The 20,224-nt window shown below is 43.6% G+C and overlaps 1 protein-coding gene across 2 annotated transcripts in view; it reads left to right on the top strand.

Annotated features, from left to right (window-relative positions):
- The window catches only part of ECPAS (Ecm29 proteasome adaptor and scaffold), an 819,497-nt gene that overhangs the window by 171,019 nt on the left and 628,254 nt on the right, over positions 1-20,224 (top strand). For both annotated transcript variants that reach the window (XM_085641278.1, XM_085641277.1), the window contains exon 15: positions 18,701-18,804. In XM_085641278.1, the coding sequence (XP_085497404.1) occupies positions 18,701-18,804 (104 nt within the window). The remainder of the gene's footprint in view (positions 1-18,700; positions 18,805-20,224) is intronic.

Below are 20,224 nucleotides of genomic sequence, written 5' to 3' on the forward strand. Positions count from 1 at the left end.
CAGCAAGGACCTGGTTCACTAACCTCTGCAAGGTGGCAGGGGTATTTATGCCAATACCCTGACGTAAGGTCAAAGGTACTTAATTTCTGGGCATCCCCTAACCGGTCAATCGGCTCATCAGCCCAGGAGATGGGATGAGCATCTGTCTTAGTGACTGAGTTTATCCCTCTATAATCCACACAGAACCTGAGTTCAGGTATGATGCCCGGTGGGGCAGCTTTTGGTACCAGAACCAGAAGACTGGACCAGGGGGACCGATTCCAGCATTTTAGAGACTTCACTCTTAATGATGGCCCTCACCTGATCAGACAACCTGTAAGACGTATTCTTCAGGGAGTTTGTCTCATGTGTCCACATCATGGGTACACAGGTGGGTAGTCCCAGAGATGAGGGGAAACAGATAGGAGTACTGCCCCAACACTTGGTGGCAGCCTCTCTGCTGTTCAGGAGTCAGACTTTGGGACAGGATTACCCCTTCCACTGATCCATGTCTCTCCCTGGAATCTAAGATGTCAGGGAGATGTTCACTCTCCCCTTCCACATCTCTGTCTATCAGCAATAGCATGGTGAGCTCAGACCTCTCAAAGTGGGGTTTGAGGCGATTGTTATGTAGCACCCTGTGGAGCTGCATATGGGTCTTGAGGTCCACCAGGTAGGTTGCCTCACCCTTTCTCTCAGTCATCTCATAGGGCCCAGTCCGATAGTCCTGGAGAGACCTGGGCTCAATCGGTTCCATCACCCACACTTTCTGCCCAGGAGTCAATTCCACAGTGGTAGAATGTTGGTCATGTCACTGCTTCATGACCTCCTGGCTGGCTCCTTAGTTGTCGGAAGCTTATTTCCACAACTTAGCCATTTGGCTTCTGAAGGCCAGCATGTAACTCACTACATTCTAAGGAATCGTCCTGGGAGCTTCCGCCCACCCCTCCTTCACCAAACTAATAGGTCCTCTGACAGGGTACCCATACAGAAGCTCAAAGGGGCTGAAGCCCACTCCCTGCTGTGGTACTTCCCTTTAGGCAAACAGGCATGGGAAGAGGATGCCCCACTTACTCCTCATGGCCTCAGGCAGGCCTGTAATCATGTCCTTCAAGGACTTGTTGAATCTTTCAACAAGCCAATTTGTTTGTGGATGGTAAGGAGTGGAGAGCGTGTAGGTTACCCCACACTCCTTGCACATTGAATACAAATAAGCAGACATGAAGTTGGTGCCCTTGTCAGACATCCCTTCTTTTGGTGAACACCACTCAGGTAAAAATCCGAATCAAGGCTTATTCCACTGTAGGTGCAGTTGTGGTCCACAGAAGGATTGCCTCTGGGTACCTAGTGGCATGATCCAGCAGAACCAGGATATACTTGTTGCCTGAATCAGTCTGTGGATCCATAGGCTCCACAATGTTGATGCCTACGCGCCCAAATGATGTGCCAATGACGGGCAAGGGATTAAGAGGGGGGGGGGGGAAGGGTTTAAGCCCTGGCCTGGTAGGTTACAAGTCCTACAGAACGCATCTGAGGAGGATTTGATCCTAGACCAATAAAATTGGGGGGATAAGCCCTGCAAATGTCTTATCTTGACCCAGGTGACCTGCCAGGGAAATTTTGTGAGCCAACTCCAGTAGGAAGGCCCTGTAGCATTGGGGGGCCACCAGGGCCCTTGGTATCCCATGAACAGGAGCATTAGTCTCACTGTAAACGAGGTGGTTTAATCAATGTTTAATAAATGTGATGAAATCCAGAGGCATCACCTGCTGCTGGGCCTTCATCCGGTTGCCTCAGTCCCACAAGGGCTGGACACTCCCTCTGTGCCCTACAGAACTCCTCTCTGATGGGTCTTCCTCCCACATGCCAGTAGTATAACTTTATTGTTTAATTAAAATCTTTACAATAAGAAAACACTTTATGAAGAGTAAGGGAAAAAGATTTTAAAAAGAGCTGTTTATGCAAAAGTTTAAAAAAAACTTTGTTACGATTTTGCACAGGATCAGAGAGTCCCGTATTTAAGGTTTCCTACAACATACATTGTCTACAAAATATATACAGGGGATTGCAAAAACATCATTATTAAAATAAAGTTTTTTTAAAACAATTAAAAAAAGGTGCAGTTCCATTAAAACACAGTAGTAGGGACATTTGTAGCACTAGCCCTTGGGAGTCAAGCTGTCCAGTGTGGTCTCCGGTGTCTCAAGGAGGCCCCGGGCTGAGCGATGAGGTGGGTAGCCAACGAAGGAAAAGGACGGGGATAGAGTTACTAGCACTCCTGCTGCGTTGATAGTTTTTACCGCTCTTGTGACGAACTCGGTGAACCGGATGTTAAGCATCGGGTGATCCGGATTCATGACTGCTATGATGGCTTGGCGACCGGAGCGAACACCAAGTTTGTTCCCTTCGCCACATAGCAGCATCCTTCGATCGTTAAGTAAGGTGGGGCAAACACATACCACATGTTCAATCGACTCTGTGGTGCACCCACACCCCCTGCACACTGTGCGGTCATTTGAACGGCTCCAATCTGGTAGATGGTACAAGAAGGGCCATTCACCCATCCTGAGGGCCATGAATCTTTTTTAGGTCGAGGACTACCGGTCTGCCGAAGGCAGAACCGGAAGTCGGAAGATTTAATGTTTCCTAGAGTGGCTATTTAGCCCGCCTCTCTTTTTGCTTCTCCTCCATTGGCTGGCTTCCTAAACGGAGGCCCGCCATTGGAGGAGAGAGCCGTCCCTCCAAATAGGCTCCGTCTTTTTCAGATTCAGGGGCGTGTTCCTTGCTGTTCTTTCCACTTTTTAGCCACGCCCTTTTAGAACAGCAGGAACACGCCCCCGAATCCGAAAAAGTTACGATTCTTCCAGCCGCCATTGTTTTGCTGTTCTCTGGCTGTGACGATTGTTCTCTGGCTGTGGGGATCTTTTTTTGCTGTTGTGCGTTATTTGTAAGGCATTTTCCTTGTTTGTCTCGTCTGCCACCGATGATCGTTTTGCTTTTCTTTCCATTCGGCTTTAGCAAAGTCAGCCGTCTGTTTACTTGTGCATTGCGGTTTCACTTTTGCGCGATGCGTGTTGCTCTGACTTGTCATTGATAATGGTGTTGCTGGGACCCGTGTGTTGACGTGTTTGTTCCTGCTTGCCTTGTTTAAAGTGTGCATCTCATTGCTTCCTTTTGGAGATACTGTAGAGGCTGAGCGAAGAGGAGTGTGTTCGAGGGGGGAAGGTTGAAATGTCTTTGACGGACGGCAGTCCATGCGGTAGATTAAACAAAACCGGAACTGCGTCTCCACATTTAGCTGACAACCACACGATTAGGGGAAAGCGGCAAATAGCAAGCTCTACAAAGCTAACAAACCTGCTTTACAAAGCTAACACACCTATTTAGGTGCAAGCTCTTTTTATACAATCGATTTCAAGGATAATTTATATCTTGGAAAATAAAATTAGGCAGTATTTAACGTTTATGTAATTACTTCCTTTGTGGCGACGGGGTTCTTTCTAGGTGTGCGTTTGTTATACGTGCAAACCATATCGCAGATGTGTGCAGTACAACGTACTTTTATCGGCCTAGCACAGGTATTTACCTATCATGACACTGCATGACATGTCACTGTCCAATATCGGCATGCTCCCGACACCAGACTAGCGTGTTTCATTTGTGGGTTGGGTACTTTGCTTTGGATCAGTAAGCTTCCCCGGAAAGCTAAGCGCATTCTTGAGCAACTTTCACAGTAAGGTCCTCTGTCTCATATTCTATCTCTAGCAAGACACCTTACCTGCACAAATTCGCTTAGAGTTCGTATTACAAGGGCTGGTACAAGCGCCCTTAAGTAATTGTCCTCTCTAAGAGCGGGTGCTCCGAACACAGTAAAATCTCTTACCTCGAAAGAAATTAGAGACCTCTGCAAAGCGAACTTCCAAGCCAGGAATGAAACTTTAGAGGCGCTGGACTCGCATCACCTCTGGGAAGCAGCTTTTACCTCATACCGCTTTTAAACTGGCAATGCTCGACTGTATAAACACATACAAATTGCCAACCCCACAGAGCTATCTGTTAAATTGTTTCAAAGGTTTCAACAAATCCATGTTTATAGCTTTAAGGCTCGACCTACCACCCACGAGTGATACATTGCTACCATGGGGTCCCAAACCCAAGTTCGCTGCTATTCAGGCTGTGCTTGTGGCCTGAAGAATCCCTTTCGCACACATTATGCATATGCCCCTCTTTGCAATTCGCACGTAGAAAGCCTTTGCGTAACATCTTCAACACTCCCAAGAATAAGAACATATCATCAAGGCCTTCTTTAATGTTAACAAGGCTCTAGTGCCAATCAGGTTGTCCTGTTGCATATAATGTAGTCTTGGTTTGTATAAAGGTAACAAATGCTTAACCCTTTTTATTATAACTTTTCAATATGATGCACAGCAGCCACAATGCTCTACAACATGGCCAAAAGTTCTGGCTAAACACAAGGTCCCAAAGGCGAGACCTATTGGCTATACGTAGCATATAAACATTTTTTTTTTTTTGCATGGCAGCTTGAGAAGGGTACAGTTTAGGAATGTTGGAGGCGTGTTAATATTTATAGGTTGTACCTTATGCAGTATATACAGCTTATTGTGTGCTAAGGAATGAGTTAGATAATTCCACCTGAAGGACACTTTTGCTGGTTTTATAATTTGCTGAGGTTTACTGCGCCCCCAAACCCCCTCCTGTACCGTTCCAAATTTCTACTTTAACTTAAGTGAGTGTGTTATAAACGTTTGGGCTTTATGAGCTTTGGAAAGGGCCCTAATGGAGAGAAAAATGGAGGGAGCATTTTTAAAGAGGAAAAGCAAACAGTAGCAGCACCTAATAGAGGCAGAAGGGGCCTAATGAAGACAGGGAGCGAGCGAGCAGTAATTGAGCGTATGTCCAGAGCTGGTGCATAAAAAAGATTGGTTTTGAAAATGTTGTAGCATAGAATGGAGGGCAGAAAGACTGTTGGAAAAGGAAATAGATTGTAATGAAGGGTGAATGGAAGGCTGTATGGAAGGCAGCTATTGTGTTTAAGGTGGGACAAATGAGCGCGCAGGGTAGGAAAAAAAGTGGCAAAGGGTGAGTGCACGAATATGAATGAATGTAGAAGGGGCACTATATAAGCTAAGCATTAAGGTATGACTGGGACGAAACATAGTAACTGAACGCGTGGCATGTATAATATGTATTGTTTTTAGCAGTGGTGTTAAACATATAAAGTGGCAATGTATAACATTGTTTGTGTTTGGAAACAGAAGAGGCCTGATAAAGACAGGAAGGGGGAGCGAGAAGAAGGAGCACGGCTAACGCTGCGAGCTGTGCGCGTGCATTTGTGCTGCCGTTTGTGCGCGTAGGGAAAGGAAGTGTGTATGGAACGGCACTACTGTGTGTTGAGGCGGCAAAAGCGACGTGCATAACAGGAAGAAAGTGGTAAAGATGGAGGGAGAAAAGGGAAAAGCGAATGGTGAAAACCAAAAGTAAATACGAGCGGCAGTTATAACAGCAAGAAGCAAGAGGAGCTTGATGACGATAGGGAGGGAGCGAGGGAATGGTAGTTGGGCAATTGCCGCGAGTTGAACGTGTGCATATGACCAGTGCTGCATGCGCTGGGTAAAAAGCATACGTGGGGGCATGTATTGTTGTGGTAGGGTGGGCTATCACAAAAGCAAAAGGGGCCTGATAGAGGCCGTAATAGAAAGTGTGCCTTTGACGAGCGCTGATCTTGTTACATGTTGTAACACAGAATGAAGGGTAACAAGCATTTACAATGCAACGGTCTCGGCATTGTTAAGTTAGAGCTATTGGCATTGCTCATGACAATGCCGTTTCTTTAAATGTTTTAAAAACAAAAACATAAACAAAAATAATGTCATGAGCAGTGCCAATAGCTCTAACTTTACCAATGCCGAGACCATTGCATTGTAAATGCTTGTTTCCATACTGCTGCATAGGTGCACAATAGATATGGCAACGCAACACCAGGCCTAAACCCCGAAAGAACCATCCAGGCATGTTTCCGTTTTGCCAGTTGTGCCCTGTCAGAGTGTAAGACCAGAACTGGACTCTTTTTTTTTATTTCTTCATGTACGTTTTTAGGGCCTGCTGGAGTGGGTTAGTTCCCCAGTATTCGGTTGCATAGATCATTTGCAGTGAGTGTTCTAGATAGCAGCGATGTTTATGTCCCACTTGACTGAGCCATCCAGCAAGCTCGGCCACATCACCAATGGGCATAATGCCCTCCTCAGTGGGCTCCGCGGAGGCCACCGCAGGTGCCCGATCCTCCTCCCTGGGAAGACCTTCAGAGGATGGTTTCCCATGCCCTCTGCCTGTCCCGTTCTTAGCAAGTGGCTGGGCCATTATTCCAGGTTCCAGCTCTTTTTGACTTCTATCCTGGGCAGCCATGAACCTTGTCATAGTACTGATCCAGTCGGGTAACCACAGCATCTCCACATGAGCCTAGAGCACTGCTTCCTTCCAGGTAGTGTAACCAAGGTCATTACTAAGTGAACAGTCCACAGGCATGGCAGTGCTCACAGCAACCTTCAGAAGACCTGCCCCCCCCCCTCCCCCACCAACTCAAATGAATACTGACCCTCTCTGTTGTCAGCCACCCAACCTGGTGAAATACATTGGGAATCCCCTTCTTTGGGGTCACGGCACCAGCTGACTCCTTACCATAGTTATGCAGGCAGCCATATCCCTCAGAGCCTCAACACCAGGCCCATGGATGGTGACCCATTGCCCATTGACACTTTGTAGTATTTGTGGGCACATGGATCTTAGAAATCATCTCCCTGCCACCAAGGGACACTAGTGTAACCCCACTAAACTCCCCTCCTATAACTGGGACAAACTCTTCTCCCAGCACTACATTAGCCACCCCTGGAATCTTTCCTCCAGTGGGAGGTGATTTTCTTTATGGATTTTTGGGATATCCCTTGTAGTATCCATACTAAAACACTCATAATGCTTGATGGGCTTGTGCTGCTCACTCTTCTCAGGGTACTTTTTGTACTGGTGGCCAGGTTAGGAATGAGAACCAGACTCTTTCTCCTATGAGTTAGCTTTGGGGCCTTTAAAATAACTTTTCTTTTTATCTGCCCCCTCACTCTTCTCTTGGGTACCCTGACCACCCTTTTGGGAGACAAATTTCCCCCCATCCTCCACCCGCCGCAGATACCTTCTTGGACACTCTGGTGCTGACCCGGAGGTCCCCTCCTCAGCAAACATCCTGGGGTCAGTAAACTTGCTATCAACCATGTGTTGCCGCAGTCCTGGAAAAAAACAGTATCAAGCATGTGCTGCTTAAAAAAAAAAAAATAAGTTGTACAGCCCTGAATATTCATCAAACTTTCTGCCCTTCACCCAGTGCCTTACTAGCATAATCCAAGCAATTCACCCATGTTTTTGTGGAGAGTTTATGGCTGGCGCTGAATGGTTGTCTATATTTTTCAGGAGTCAACCCAAACTTGCTGACTAAGATGGCCTTCATAGCAGTGTAGCATGTCTGGTCCTCCACCTCTCGTGTAAGGAGTGTGCAAATGTATCTTCATCTACAGGCATCAGGACCAGCATTGCCTTGACATTCGTACACCTTCCTGTAGGCCAAGACTGAATTGCTCCCTTATTGCTTATCAAATGTCAGCAAATAATCAGCCTATGCAGACATTTAATGATCTGCTTCCTTGCAGCCGTCGGTGGACCCAGTTCAGTTAACAATCAACCAGGGTGCCCAAAATAATTCTAACTGCTAATATCTTCAGCTTCCATGCTCCCAGTAAAGATCGCTCAAGGTTAATCCACATTGGTACAGGTTGATCTTGAAAATCACAGGTAATGGCACAGAACTGTCTGATTAAAATAGAGGAGTTTTGTTATTGGATAGAAATTTCACACAAATGGAGTCAAGCTGTTTGAAATGATGATTAGGAAATGTGAAAGTTAACAAGGAGGTAGTGTATAAAATATGTAGTACAATCATCATTTTAATAGTGTCTTCCCCACTATGATAAATATAATGGAAATCAATTCAAGAGTAATGTTTGTATTCTAGATTTCAACATACCAAAGTTATGGTGGGCGAAAATCAAACACCAAGATATTTAATCTTTGAGGGACACCGTGTAATTTTAGTGTTGGCAAACGTGTTGATAATAAAAAAAAGTTCAAGGGTAAAATCTCAGTTTTATTAAAATCCACTTTATAGCCAGATATACGGGTGTATAAGAAAGCTTCTTTTAAAAATGGATCCAGAGAAGTTAGACAATTGGACATGTAGATTAGACTATCCTCTGCATATGCAGGTAACTTAACTTCTCAAGAGGCATGTTTGAAGCCAGATATAAGTTTATTACAACACATTTGTTCCAGGGAAGGTTCCAAACATAGGATAATTAGCAAAGCGGAGAAGGGGTAACCTTTTCTGATATCTCTATGTAACTCAAGGTAGGGAGAAAAACAATCCTTAACAAAAACACTAGCCCTCGGGTTACAGTAAAGTAATTATATAAAAAATTAATTTTAGGCCAAAACCAAACCAATAAAGGGAGGTAAACATAAACTGCCAATTAATTTGGTCAAAAGCTGTTTCAGCATCCAAAGAAAGGGCTGCAAGTAGAGAATTTTATTTTCCAGATAGGCTGATAATATAGGAGAACATTTGTGAGAAAGTGCCATCTTTCTTCCATGGTATGCCCCCATCTTTTGCTGAATTACTGAATGTGCTTTGACGGAGTGTGCCCTGGACTCCTGCCAATCCGGTGCCCAGGGCCTATGTTCCTTCCCTAAAAACCTCAAACCCAAATTGGCAAACCCTGACCACATGTCAGCCCCTGGTAAATGGTACCCTAGGTACCCAGGGCCTTGTGACCAGGGAAGGCCTCTAAGGGCTGCAGCACTCATTGAACCACCCTTAGAGGCCCTGTACCCTAACACACAAACACTGCCCGTGCAGGCTGAGTGTCTGGGTACAAGACAAAACAGAGTCGACATGGAACACATCCCTGTGTGCCATGCCCACCACCTACACTGCCCTGGCATACATCAGCCAACCCTCTAGCTGGGTGCTTTATGCCAGTGGTGTGGGCACAGGAGCATGAGCCCTGTGCCCCTACAGTACTCTGGTCCATTCCTGGGCACTGTAAGTGCAGTGCTGCCATTTAAGAGCACATGGTGCTGAGAGCTCGTCAAACACGAACTCCATAGCACCATAATGGCAACACTGAAGACTGAGAAGTTTGGTGTCAAACTTCTCAGCACATTAAACCCGCACTGATGCCAGTGTGGGATTTCATGTACAAAGCACCCCAGAGGGCATCTTGGAGATTCCCCCTGAAACCTAACCTACAACCCACATCCGGTCTGGGAGGCTGCCACACAGCAGACATGTTCCTGGACCTCTGGGTAGGAGAGCCCCCGCTCTTCTGGGCCTGCAACAATGCACATCCTGGGCGAGGTTCTAGGTCTCCTCCCCCAGGATGGACGGGGGAAGCTTCAAAGGCATGCCGCCTCTGTGAGCTTCCCCAGGCCACTTGCTGTACCCAGCAAACTGGCCCCCATTGGTTCTCACCCCCCACTCTGGCGGGAAGACTGGCCGGAAACCCCAAATAAGGACACTGGATGTGCCAGCCTGCCAACCCCGCCCCTCCGGTAGGGGAGGCGAGGTGAAGCACATCTCCGGGCACTCGCCATTTTGAAGATGGGAGGCCCTGCCCAATCAGGACTCTGCTACTGCCCCCCTCCCACAGGAGTGTGGCAGGGATAGGGGGTGTATCCACCCCAGGGCAGGGACCCATTGGTCCCTGCCCTTTACCTACCTGTAATGCCCCTAAGTCTAGTATTTAGGGGCACCCTTACTAGATTTAGGGGCACCCTGAACCTTCCTTCCTCAGATTCCAGATTCCGAAAAAGCAAAGAAGAACAAGAAGAAAGAAGACCTGCCGTGCAGCTGCTAAGAAGAGGAAGACACCAACTGCTTTGGCCCCAGCCCTACCGGCCTGTCGACCCTCGAGCCTGCTCCTGCTACATCCCAGCACCTCTTGTGGCCAGCAACATCACAAACCCCGGTGGACCTGGCTACCTTTTGGCTCTAAGCACCTGGGACTCCCATGAGCAGAGGCTCTGCTCAAAACCAGCTTCTAACCCCTGGCATCAGCCCGGAACCGCGTACCCTGCACACTCTGCACCCGCCAAGCCTGGCCTGTGCCGGAGTGAACAAAGACCCCGAGGACGTCCCCCCGGTTACTGTGACCCCAAATCCGGCACCCAAGGACTCACCTTGACGCTCCTGACGACGCCTGCAGCCTCAGAACCATGTACCCCCCAATCACGATCAACAGAGGGTAAGATTTCCCGACACCAAAAGGCACCCCTGCACCCGGCCCCCTGTGCCCAACTCCTGGGTACCTACCTATCCTCCAACTACCCAACTTATCTCTCGAAGTGGTGGTGGCACCTGAAGAATCTTCGTCCCAGAGCTTGCAGCCTTTGTTCAACCAGGAGCTTTCCCATTGAAATTCATTGAGCGCGTGAAGGCTCAAAAGCACCCTGCACCCAGCCGCCCGAGTGGCCCTGGTAGTGTAACCTCTACACCTATCTACTTCCCCATTTGCCCTGAGCAAGTGACCAGGAGCCCAGCTCCCACAGCCGCGTTGCCTGCTAGTCAGCAGCCACCAACCAAGGCCCCCCTGCCTCCCATAGGCTAACATTGGGCCTAACTCACTCTGCACCCGGCTTCCCCTGTGCCGCTGAGGGTGTAACAACTGTACTTACCTGACCCTGGGAGACCCCCAAGTCTGTGCCCAACACTTAACTCTACCAGTCGAGTACTTACCCAAAAGCCGATAACCCAATTTTCCTCCATAGGATAACATTGACTGGTTTGGAGTTTCTAAAACTTAAAATATTCACCTAAAATCAACCGAGTAACAAATGAAAATACTCACCTGCTATTAGGAGAGATCCCAGTGCTGGATCTTGGTGCCCAGAACTGACCCTGAAAATTACTCACAACCGTACTTACCATTAACCCAATTTTCTTCCATAGGAAATCGTTGACTGTTTTTCTGTGAAATTTCTTCTAAGTGTCGATTTTTGCAAACTACAAATATTCTTTAAAAATCGTACCAACTGTGAAAACGTAATTACTTACCTGTTTTAGATAGAGGTCCCAGTACTGAGTCTAGGAGCCCAGTACTGTGTCTAGGAGCCCAGTACTGTATTACAAAAGTAACAAGAACATACTATACCTGCAACTTGAATTTTCTCCCATAGGAAATCATTGACTGTTTTCTATGAAATTTCTTCTAAGTGTCAACTTTTAAAATAGCAAAATATTGCCTGAAAATCACAACAGTAACCAAGTTGACTTTTATCATTTGTTTCTAAGAACTGTCCCAGGACTGAATCTAGGATCCAGTCCTGGAGTTACAAAAGTAATCCTGAAAGTAATCTATTGCAAATAACTTAACTTCCATTGAACTCAATGTATTATTGTGTTTGAAATTGTGTTGCCTTTTGCAACAATCTGTAACTATTTACAAAAGTCAATTGCATATTGCAAAAGTATTCAACTAAAGCCTCTCATCTTGAGAAAGTATATTTTAATACCTATTGTTGGTTTTAAAATAAAACGGACCTATATGTTTTATATAAACCATTGGCCTAGAGTTCAGTTCTTGAGTGTGTGAGACCATTTGCTGACTGAGTGTGTACAACCAATGCTTTACACTGTCCTCTGATACTGCCTTACTGCTCGACCAAGCTACCACTTTAGAGAGTAAGGTTATATCTAACTTCAGCCTCTGCCAAAACCTCTGGGGACTGTGGACTCTGTACACACTGTACCTATTTGAGAACAGTATATACAGAGACACTTTCTCACAACATTGTAGCATTATCAACAGCAAGTCTTCCCTTAAAATCTTACAATCATAATTAATAAGAGAAATGGGCCTATAATTTTTACAAAATTTGGGATCTTTATCTGACTTTGCGATTATGGTTATCAAAGCTTCCACTAGTAAACCCATCTTGGCCAGGTGCCTTGGCGCTCTTCAGGGTTTTAAGTGCATCCAAAAAAAAAAAAGAGTAATACCGGCCTCTAACTCAGCAAATGTACCTGTGAGGGAGAATGATTGAGGGAGACCATCATAGAATTTTTTATTGTTCTGTGCAGAAGAGGTAGTATCTTTAGTATATAACGTTTTATAAAAGGACTGAAATGAATTAGAGATATCCGCATTGGAGATAGATGCAGAATTATCTAATTTATTAATGATAGACCCAATAGCCTTACGCTCTGTTTTTATTAAGTAATTAGCAAGCATTTTACCTGCTTTATTGTGACCACCATGATATTTAGATTTGATTTTAAGTAGAATATTACAGGCATCAACAGTAGCAATTTTGTTAAGCTCTGATTTAGATTTAATCGAATAGTGCAGCATAGATGAAGATTGGAAAGTAAAGTAAGTATGTTTAAGCATTTTTTTTTTAATAGATCATATTGAGCAATCAAACACATTTTTTTTTTTTTTTGCAGACTAAGCAGTGACGAAGGCTTATAATGAAGCTTTGAAAGCATCCCAGTTGTTGACGATAGATTTATCACTAGAGTCATTAACATTAAAAAAATCTTGTACAAAGGCAGTAGCTTCATTAGTAAATTGGCTATCAGATAGCAAGACTTCTTAAATCACCATCTACCAGTTGTGGAGTCAATATTGGAAATATCTAATGAGGTCAATATTTGGGAATGTTCAGATATAAAGAGGGAGCCATCCTCAGATTATAGAATAGGGAACAACAACTGAGTGACCAAAATATATTCAAATCTGGACATCATATTGTGGACATTGGGGGAAAAAAAGAATTCTAATGTATCAGGATTGCAAGTTCTCCAGACATCAAATAGTGGCCTAGAAATAATAGCTGATGGGAATGTTATGTTATAGTGACTTGTGAAGCGCATGGCTACCATGTCAGGTTTCCCAGCGCTGACCTCCTCACCAAACAAAATGCTCTATCTGTCACAACAAATGTGCGGAAGAAACAACCAAGGTCCTGACGTTGTGGCGAGCAGCATGTTATGCAAATGGGAACAGCCACGTCTTTAGTTTCTTCTGAAACACTTTCGAGCGAATCACATGCACTCAGTGAAAGTGGCAGACTGTTCTACAATTTGGGTCCATGGTATGCGAAAGACCGATCACCCTGCCGTGATTTCCTGAACCTAGGAATCGAGGTCAGATCTGGATGACTTGTATGCAAGAAGCGGTTGGGTGAGTATTTTGACACGAAAGATCTTAAGTACAGAGGCCCTGTGTTTGCAAGGCACTTTTGCATATATCAGAAGGTCTTAAATTGGACCCGCTGCTCAATGGGCAGCCAGTGCAAGGTACAAAGCAAACTGGCGGTACTAGTGTGCCTAGGTGGACACAGCAGCATATGGGCTGCCACATTTTGAACAATTTGAAGCTGTTTAAGCAGAGCTTTAGCCATGCCCAGGTAGAGAACGTTTCCATAATCCATTCTGGATATTACTAAGGTCTGAATTACTGTTCGTTGGGCTGCAGCCGGTGGTCCAGTTAACATTTTCTTCAGCCATTTAAGGATATTAAAGCATGTCGCTGCTACTTTATTTATCTGGAGATTCATGGATAGTTTATCATCCATCCATACGCCCAGACTTTTGACCACCTGTTTTGGAGAGGGGGTTGAGCCCAGAGTAGAAGGCTAGAGATGGGAACTCCAGAGATCCGATGGTTGCCTACCAAAAGGACCTCTGTTTTGTCCCCATTGAGCTTCAGCGAATAATTGATGTTCATCCAGGCCAAAATTTGAGCCAAGCAGGTGCTAAGAGCATCAGCATTTTAAATGTCCCTAGAAGATAAGGACACATAATTTGTGTATCGTCGGCATATGAAAGAGTCCATCCGTGGGCCTCGACAATGTCAGCAAGAGGATGGACTAATAGATTGAACAGGAGAGGACTCGAGGTAGAGCCGCGAGGCACCCCTGAGGTTCACAGATGGGATTTTGTCCTGTATTGATGTGAATGCACCTGAAAGGTGCGATTATGCAGAAAAGATCTAATCCAAGCTAGGGCTGTACCCTGCAGCAAGGAAAATTGTCATGCAGGAAAAATCAGGATAGCAGAGAAGATACCTTCAAATTACCAGATTAAAGTGCATCTTTAAGGTATAAATGCCTCTGATGAGAAGCATTGAGTCAGAAATATCTCACAATCCAAAAGAAATAACTTGTGCCCAAAATTTAAAAGACTGGTGTATTATCCAAAAAGATGAAGCTTCAGTTGAACGAGCAACACAGTTACTCAGGAGAAGTTCCTGAAGAGACCGCATTTTAAATGTCCCTAGAAGATAAGGACATATAATTTGTGTATCGTAGGCATATTAAAAGAGTCCATCCATGGGCCTCGACAATGTCGGCAAGAGGCTGGACAAATAGATTAAACAGGAGAGGACTCGAGTTAGAGCCGCGATACACCCTGGAGGTTCACAGAAGGGATTTTATCCTGTAGTGGTGTGAATGCACCTAACCGTTGCGATTATGCAGGAAAGATCTAATCCAAGCTAGGGCTGTACCCTGCACTTCCATTCCTTCCAGGCAACCCTGCAGAGTGGAATGGGTCAAGATTAGGCTTTTTTAATAGGGGCATAACTAAAGCCCTTTTCCATGCCAAAAGTCACTCTGCCTTCTGCAAGGTACACATTCAAAAGCTGGGTGAAATGCACCATAGTAAACATGGCCAACTTACTCAAAATAGAAGGGGGGCAAGGGTCAAGCGGAGACCCAGACCTAATGGCAGATAGCAAGATAATGAACAAAGATACCTCTATTGAGGCTAAAGCGTTCAATCCACCGGACATCTGTGGAGAATGTACATTTTCATAGGCACCCAAGGTATCAGAAAAAGTGGCTTGAATATCCATTATTTTGTTTTAAAATAAGTATGCAAAATCATCACATTGAACTTGTGTAATAGGGGTAGTTGGGGCTGTAGAGTTCTGATGTGACAAATTCTTAACAACTCTTAAGAGTTATTGAACAGTTATTCACCACAAACTTAATTTGAGTAGTAATTAGCTCTACTGATGCATCATTTCTTTTTTTTATAGGCCTTTAAGATAATTTTGTAGGTATATTTGTCCTCCTGAATGTGTGATTTTCGCCATTTCTTTCTATGCCTTTGCAACGTTTTTTCAATTGATGGTGGGCATTGTTATACCATGGGGCTGGGGGAAGGATTCTGTGTGGTTTCCTACGCATAATGGAAATCAAGGCCTCTACTGAGGATCTAATCCACAAGTTGCTATTATCAGCGTCCATTTCCACTACATTACTAAGAGTGGAGGGATGTGCTGCAAGTGCTGAATTAAGCTCAGAAATAACCAGTTTTGACCAATTTCTCCTCATGTGATTCATCTGGCCAGCCAGATTTCAAACCCCCAACAGAACCTGGATAGAGAATGGGACCGCAAAATGGTTTGTCCAATTTTAAGGATGGGGCGAGTTGGACTGAATATTACTAAGGTTTGAAAAAATTGAGCCTAACAAATGCGCTGCTCCATGTGTAGGGAGCTTTGTAATTAACTGCATATCAAGTGCCTCGAGATCTTCTATCACGGATGTAGCAGTTTTGCACGCTAAATCGTCAAAATGAATGTTCAAATCGCCCCAAATGATAAAATTAGTGAATTTCAGAATAAATGGCTCAAGGGCCTCCGCGATACTCAAATGCCAATTGGCTACGTTGCCAGGAGGTCGGTACATAAGGGCGCCAGACAGAGTAAACTTATCAGTTATTGATGAGGAAAAAAATCAGTGCTTCATAGTGGGAATTGCTAGTTTATCAATTCTGCACCCATGTTGTGCTTCAAAAACAATAGCTATCCCCCCCCCCTACCTTTTTTGTTTTCCTGATCCAGTCTCTGGATCTGATAAAAAGGGGGCAGTGCTATATTCATCAGATCCTGAGGCTGAGGTAAGCCAAGTCTCAGTCAAAAATATTGTATCTGGCTTATGGTCACTGAGAAAGTCAAACCGCTCCCAATGGTGCTTTACTAACGACCTGCAATTGAGGTTAAAAAAATGCAAAACTGCTACCAGCCTGGGTAGGATTATCCCCAATATACATAGATTGAGCTACCGGAATTGCAGTTACATTACAGGCCGGGAGATTGGTTATAAAATTACGGTGCGCGCACTTTTGAATGGTTACTACTTGATCCAAGTTTGTCAAAAGGGAACAGACTGTATCCCAGGGCAAAGGTAAATGAGCCTACCTGGGTTGGCAGAGGCAGCCTGCATGCTTTGTGTGATTTATCGAGTTGAAATTTGTATTTCGATTTTCTATCTATAAACGGGTCAGACAATTGGTTAAAGTCACTAGCCATAATGATATTGGTGTTAGAAATATTAGCAAGTTTTACTTTAATGGAGTGGCAAAAGTCAGGGTCAAATTTAACAGGAGCATAAAAATGAAACGAAATAATGTTTGTTGTGGATAATGGCATTGACCAACATCCATTGGCCATCAGTATCACATTTAGTGAAAATAACTTGTAGTCTCAAGGCTTTATGACTAAGAATAGGAACACTTCCTTGACCATGAATTGCAGAAGAGAAAAAACCTAACAGAGAAAAAAATCTAACCAATCCATTGTTTCTTCAATTTAACAGATTCAGATGCATTAAAATGTGTATGTTGTAAAAAGCAATTTGAATACCAGTTTTACATAAATGAGAAAGTATCTTTTGTTGTTTTACCGGATGGCCAAGTCCACGAAAATTCCATGAGACCACATTAAACATATTGGATATATGATGAGGAGTACAGGGAAATGCGTGAAAAGCTGCATAATGAGGAGAGGAGGCAAAATTAAAACAATTATTACACAAAACAAGGGACAGAAATAAGGAAAATAAGAACTCAAAAATCATACAAGCACTCACAGAAACTAGAGAAGAGTAGAAGTATGGAATGGAAATACATAAGAAAGCAGGAGCATCAAGGATAAACATCTAGATCTGGGAAAATTACAACTGAAAAGTGATTTAAGACGTTCCAGTTCCATAACGAGAGCAGTAGCAGAGCACAGAAAACAAAAATAAGAGAAATAGCCATACGAACACAAACATTTTTAAGACTTCTGGGCAATAGTATCCATCTTGTTGGATGTAACATTTTGGAGGAAAACTTTAAATTTAGCAGGGTCATCAAAGGATTTAATAGTGCCTTTATAAGTTAATTTCTATTAGCAGGGATGGGGAATGCCATAATGTATATTCATATGTCGCATTTAAAATCTCAAGGCAATGAATTCCTTACTTCTGGCATTGGAGTCTCCTTCAAAACACGAAGAAAGTCTGGAAATTCTAGTAGAAGCATAATTATGGCGTGAGGTTCAGAAAAATGAGGATGAAGTCGAGATAAATGATGAACCTGTTGCAACTTAAGAGGAGGAGTAGTAGGATATCCAAGTAGGTCTGGGAGGAATTTCTTTAAGAATGCAATAAGATTAGGGCCCTCAAGTGCTTCCAGTAGACCATACAGACGGAGATTATTGCTACGATTCCTATTTTCCAAATCCTCCTTGTGAAGTTTGAGTTTCAGGGTCTTTTGTTCAAGTAGTGGAATTTTTGTGGACATATCCTAAAGGGAACGAACTCTTTTGTTCCGTTTTAATCATTTTGCCCTCCATAAGGATCCATTTGTCTTCAGTCAATTGTAGATTCAAATTAGTAGTCTTCATAAAAGGCCGAAGAGCCCTCACCTCATCCAAAATGTTATCCAAAATCGGATTTCTGGATGAAGAAATGGGTGATGGGGGATCATTCTTATCCCTCTTAGATTTAGCCCCAGAAGAGGTATCCTTAACCCCAACAACTGGGTTGGTAGCTATATTAACATGAAGGTTCTTACTATGAGGCAGTCGCTACAGATACTTTGTACTTCCCATAAACTAAAGAAGTGCAGAGAATACAGCAATGCAAATTATCATGGAGGAAAAATCAGGATAGCAGAGAAGATACCTTCAAATTACCAGATTAAAGTTCATCTTTAAAGTATAAATGCCTGTGTATGAAAAGCGTTCGAGTCAGAAATATCACACAATCCAAAAGAAATAACTTGTGCTTAAAATAAACCGGGTTCATTATCCAAAAAGGTGAAGCTTCAGTTGAACGAGCAACACAATTCCTCAGGAGACGTTCCTTAAGAGAAGAGACCGTGCCATTCAAAATAGTGAAAGAAAGACTCTTCAAAGTGGAGAAAACTCCTCTGTTTGAGAGGGGAAAAAAACCACCACCAGGTGTGGTCTCCTTTCAGGACTGGGTGTATAACAAGGGTTAAGTGAAGAAGGAACGACTTTTCCTTTAAAAAGAAGCTCTGCCACTGGTTGGAGCTCACAGATGCTGACGCACATACTTTGGCACTGCAATTAATTAACAGAATACTAGAACTCCACGCCCGAGGCAATAACCAACATTTGCACAGGACTGTTGCCATCCTGCCTGGTGCGCGAAGTCACGCCCTACCTTGTTAAGTAAGGTATTTAAAGGTGAATGTAATATGTTATCATATTTGTTTCACTAAGCGATTATCGTTTAAATATGTTTTAAAAAAATGTACATATCACCAAATCAACACATAACACTTCCATTTGTTTTATTCTAGCCTGAAACGCAGGTTCGTCAAATAGCGGTGAAATTTGCAAGCACCGTTTTCTCACCAGCCCACATACCTTCGAGATATCTGCTTTTACTGGCTGCAGGAGATCCGTAAGTTCCAGCATTTAATAAATGTAGTACTTTGTCATTGTAAATAGGTTATGTTTCTTTTGTTGCCTGTTTTAGTATGCTTCTTGAAATTTAAGTGATACAAACCAGGGCCCATTTGTCTTCTCAGATGAAATATTTTCCTCCCTTGTGGGTTAACTCTGATGATGCTACAGAGGCATAAGTTGCACAAACGTACTGGTCTTTAGGAACGTCTAGTTTACATTTACTGCATAAATACTACTCTTACAAAATCTCTTTAAGATAGATAGCCTAAATAGTTGTACAGCTATTCAAATGGGAAAATAATTGACTGTTCTACAACAGGCTATAAGGCTGAGATAATTTCAAAAGTCGTGAATGACCTGTGAATACTTTTTGTCTAGGCAGTGCCTTTTTAAAAAGGAGACAACTTTTGTGTAATTTGGTTGGTGTATGAGTTTCTGCGATATAATCTGGTTCTCCACCAGCATCTAGTGTTGGTATCGCAGGCTAACTGCAATATAAATAATTTAGAAATGCTGTTAAGCACCATCTCTTCCAGATCATCTCCTAAGTCTAAGACTTTTTTTTCTTAAACCTCAAGATACATGGTGCTATAAAAATTGCAATTATGACCATCATGATGGTCATACCCGATGTACGTTTGCTTCAGTGTTTAAAAAAAATAAAATAAAAATTGCAGTCGCATAGTACATAATTTGGGAAGCCTAGTCTTTGTGTAATAATCGCAGCTGATACTGTAACCACCGCTCTGAATTTTAAGATTAAAATTTTGAGTCTCCATGGGGACCATGGCTTGGAAAATGTTGGTTATTGCCTCTGGCGTGGAGTTCTAGTATTCTGTTAATTAATTGCAGTGCCCAAGTATGTGCGTCAGCATCTGTCATCTTTCCAGCATCATCTGGGCTTTGCTTCGTTCCTTTTGTGAAGCTTGGTTGGAGTTTGGCACCAGTGCATCACTATTTTACTTCTTGTTTATCTCTTTGAGGAGCTCTGCATTGTTTTATGCGCCCCGAAAAGAATTTGTCAGTCTTTATTTAATATGTCCCTGCCTAATTCTTTATCCCATCGTTTATGACCTGATGGTTTTGCTGCTGTTTGGCTGAGCAGTTTGAGCAAAATCTGATTTAGCTTGGTCTGGTGGCTTGGTGAACTACTACATCCACTTCAGGAATTTGTGTTTGACCGTAGGTTCACAGGTTTGAATGCTGGAGGGTCCAGTCAAACTTTCAGCCTTCCAAGGTCAACAAAATGAGTACCTTTAAGTTGGCTAACAATGAATATCTGTTATTTCACCACCAAGACACCCATGTGGGTGAGCATGAACCTTACAAATGCACATGTAATGTTATGTTAATTTTTTTTGTTATATTCTCTTTCAACATCAATTTTTCATATTCGGTCAGTGGACTAGATGTTC

This window comes from Triturus cristatus, chromosome 2_2 (genome assembly GCF_964204655.1).
Source record: "Triturus cristatus chromosome 2_2, aTriCri1.1, whole genome shotgun sequence".
NCBI classification, from domain to species: domain Eukaryota; kingdom Metazoa; phylum Chordata; class Amphibia; order Caudata; family Salamandridae; genus Triturus; species Triturus cristatus.